The sequence below is a fragment of the Nematolebias whitei genome, chromosome 21, assembly GCF_014905685.2.
Source record: "Nematolebias whitei isolate Nwh7 chromosome 21, NemWhi1, whole genome shotgun sequence".
NCBI lineage: Eukaryota > Metazoa > Chordata > Actinopteri > Cyprinodontiformes > Rivulidae > Nematolebias > Nematolebias whitei.
This window is the reverse complement of record NC_056518.1, coordinates 34,090,609-34,092,298: the sequence shown is the minus strand read 5'-3', so window position 1 is coordinate 34,092,298 and position 1,690 is coordinate 34,090,609. Positions and strand designations below refer to the sequence as shown.

At 48.1% G+C, this 1,690-nt stretch overlaps 1 protein-coding gene across 1 annotated transcript in view; it reads right to left on the bottom strand.

The window, feature by feature from the left end:
* The window catches only part of baz1a (bromodomain adjacent to zinc finger domain, 1A), a 12,226-nt gene extending 10,637 nt beyond the window's left edge, over positions 1-1,589 (bottom strand). The window contains exons 1-3 of the mRNA XM_037694843.1: positions 1,570-1,589; positions 865-1,211; positions 340-505 (exon numbers count right to left, since the gene is read on the bottom strand). Coding sequence (XP_037550771.1) covers positions 340-505; positions 865-1,211; positions 1,570-1,589 — 533 coding nt within the window. The remainder of the gene's footprint in view (positions 1-339; positions 506-864; positions 1,212-1,569) is intronic.
* Positions 1,590-1,690: the final 101 nt, after the last annotated feature.

Below are 1,690 nucleotides of genomic sequence, written 5' to 3'. Positions count from 1 at the left end.
ATGTATACAGGTGTGTATTTACCTGTGTACAGCAGGTGTGTGTTTACCTGTATAAAGGTGTGTGTTTACCTGCGTACAGCAGGTGTGTTTACATGTATACAGGTGTGTATTTACCTGCGTGCAGCAGGTGTGTTTACCTGTATAAAGGTGTGTATTTACCTGTACGCAGCAGGTGTGTTTACATGTATACAGGTGTGTGTTTACCTGCGTGCAGCAGGTGTGTTTACCTGTATAAAGGTGTGTATTTACCTGTACGCAGCAGGTGTGTTTACATGTATAAAGGTGTGTATTTACCTGTACGCAGCAGGTGTGTTTACATGTATACAGGTGTGTGTTTACCTGTACGCAGCCTCCTCCCTGTCTCGGCGGTGCTGCTCAGCTCGGATCTCTCTCAGCTCCTGTCTGGCTGCTTTCTGTTCCTCCTGAGAGTCTTCAATCAAATCTCTGCTGGACGCAAACGTCAGCAGCTTCCCCAGTAGAGCCTGAAGGATCTTCAGCTTTTCTCCTGAAGACAAGTTGGTTTATGTTTTATTTTATCCTGAGTGTGTTTCAACTTTCTTCTATAGAAATTAACATTATTGTTATTTTGATCTTTAATCACATTTAAAAACGGAGGCTGGTCAAGTTTCTGCAGTTAAATGTGTTTCAGGTTTTTATGTGAAGTCCTCGTGGCTCCAGCTCCTCTGGGATCATTCGACAATTAGCATTAGCAACGCTAGCTAACATTTAAAGCTAGCAGACATCAACATTAACAGATTACCCGTGTATTAACAGAACCAGGCTACTCCATAGGAACTCTTCTCACATGCTGACCCGTACGTGCACCGACTGAAGATCGGATCGGATGGGCGGGCGGGCGCTCACCTGCAGTCAGGTCGTACACCGGGGTGCAGGACAGCCGTTTCAGCAGCGCCGGTTCGGACAAGCGCAGCTCCACGCACGGATCGTCCATCACTGTGAAGCCTCCCTGCTTCTGGTAGAAAAACTTGGCGTTGCCATGGCTACAGTCAGCACCAGAAGCCAGGATGTGCAGACGTAGAATTTCTGAGAGGGTGCAGCTGTCCAGGTCCAGCTGTTTCAGAGCGCAGCCCTGATGCAGCTGTGGCCAGGCTGCAGCCAGCGAGGCCACAGCGCTCAGAGCTGACCGAGTTGGGTCAGAGTCGTCATCCAGAACCTCCTGTAGGTCTGCAAGCACACCAAGAGTCTTTGGACTTCAGAGGTCAAAGGGCACAGCAACAAAAACACATCTTATATGTGAATGTAAATGTATCTGTGGGATCAGAACCTCAACAGAACCTCTGCTGTGGGACCAGCACAAAGCAGATTAATCTGGATCTTCTGCGGATTAACTTACTCATTTAGCCTAAACGGATCATCTCAAGCGGTTTGGAACTCCACACTCTTCAGGTTTCTGTGGCCCACTAACCCGGTCCAATTAAAGCTTAGTAATAATTAGTGCTGGGCACGTTAACACATTAACGCAGTTAGTTTATTCATTTTTAAATCCGTTGCTCAGTGTCTGTGAACGCAGACACACGTTGGTCACGACGGGGAGTTTTTGATCAGTACTGGGTGTGGACGGGCGTCATCGAGCTTCTCAACCACCGAGTCTTTCGGCAGCAGCTGTGCAGCGGCACGCTGTGCAGGAAGACCAAGTGTTTGTTCTGCAGCTCAAGAACAACTGGACTTT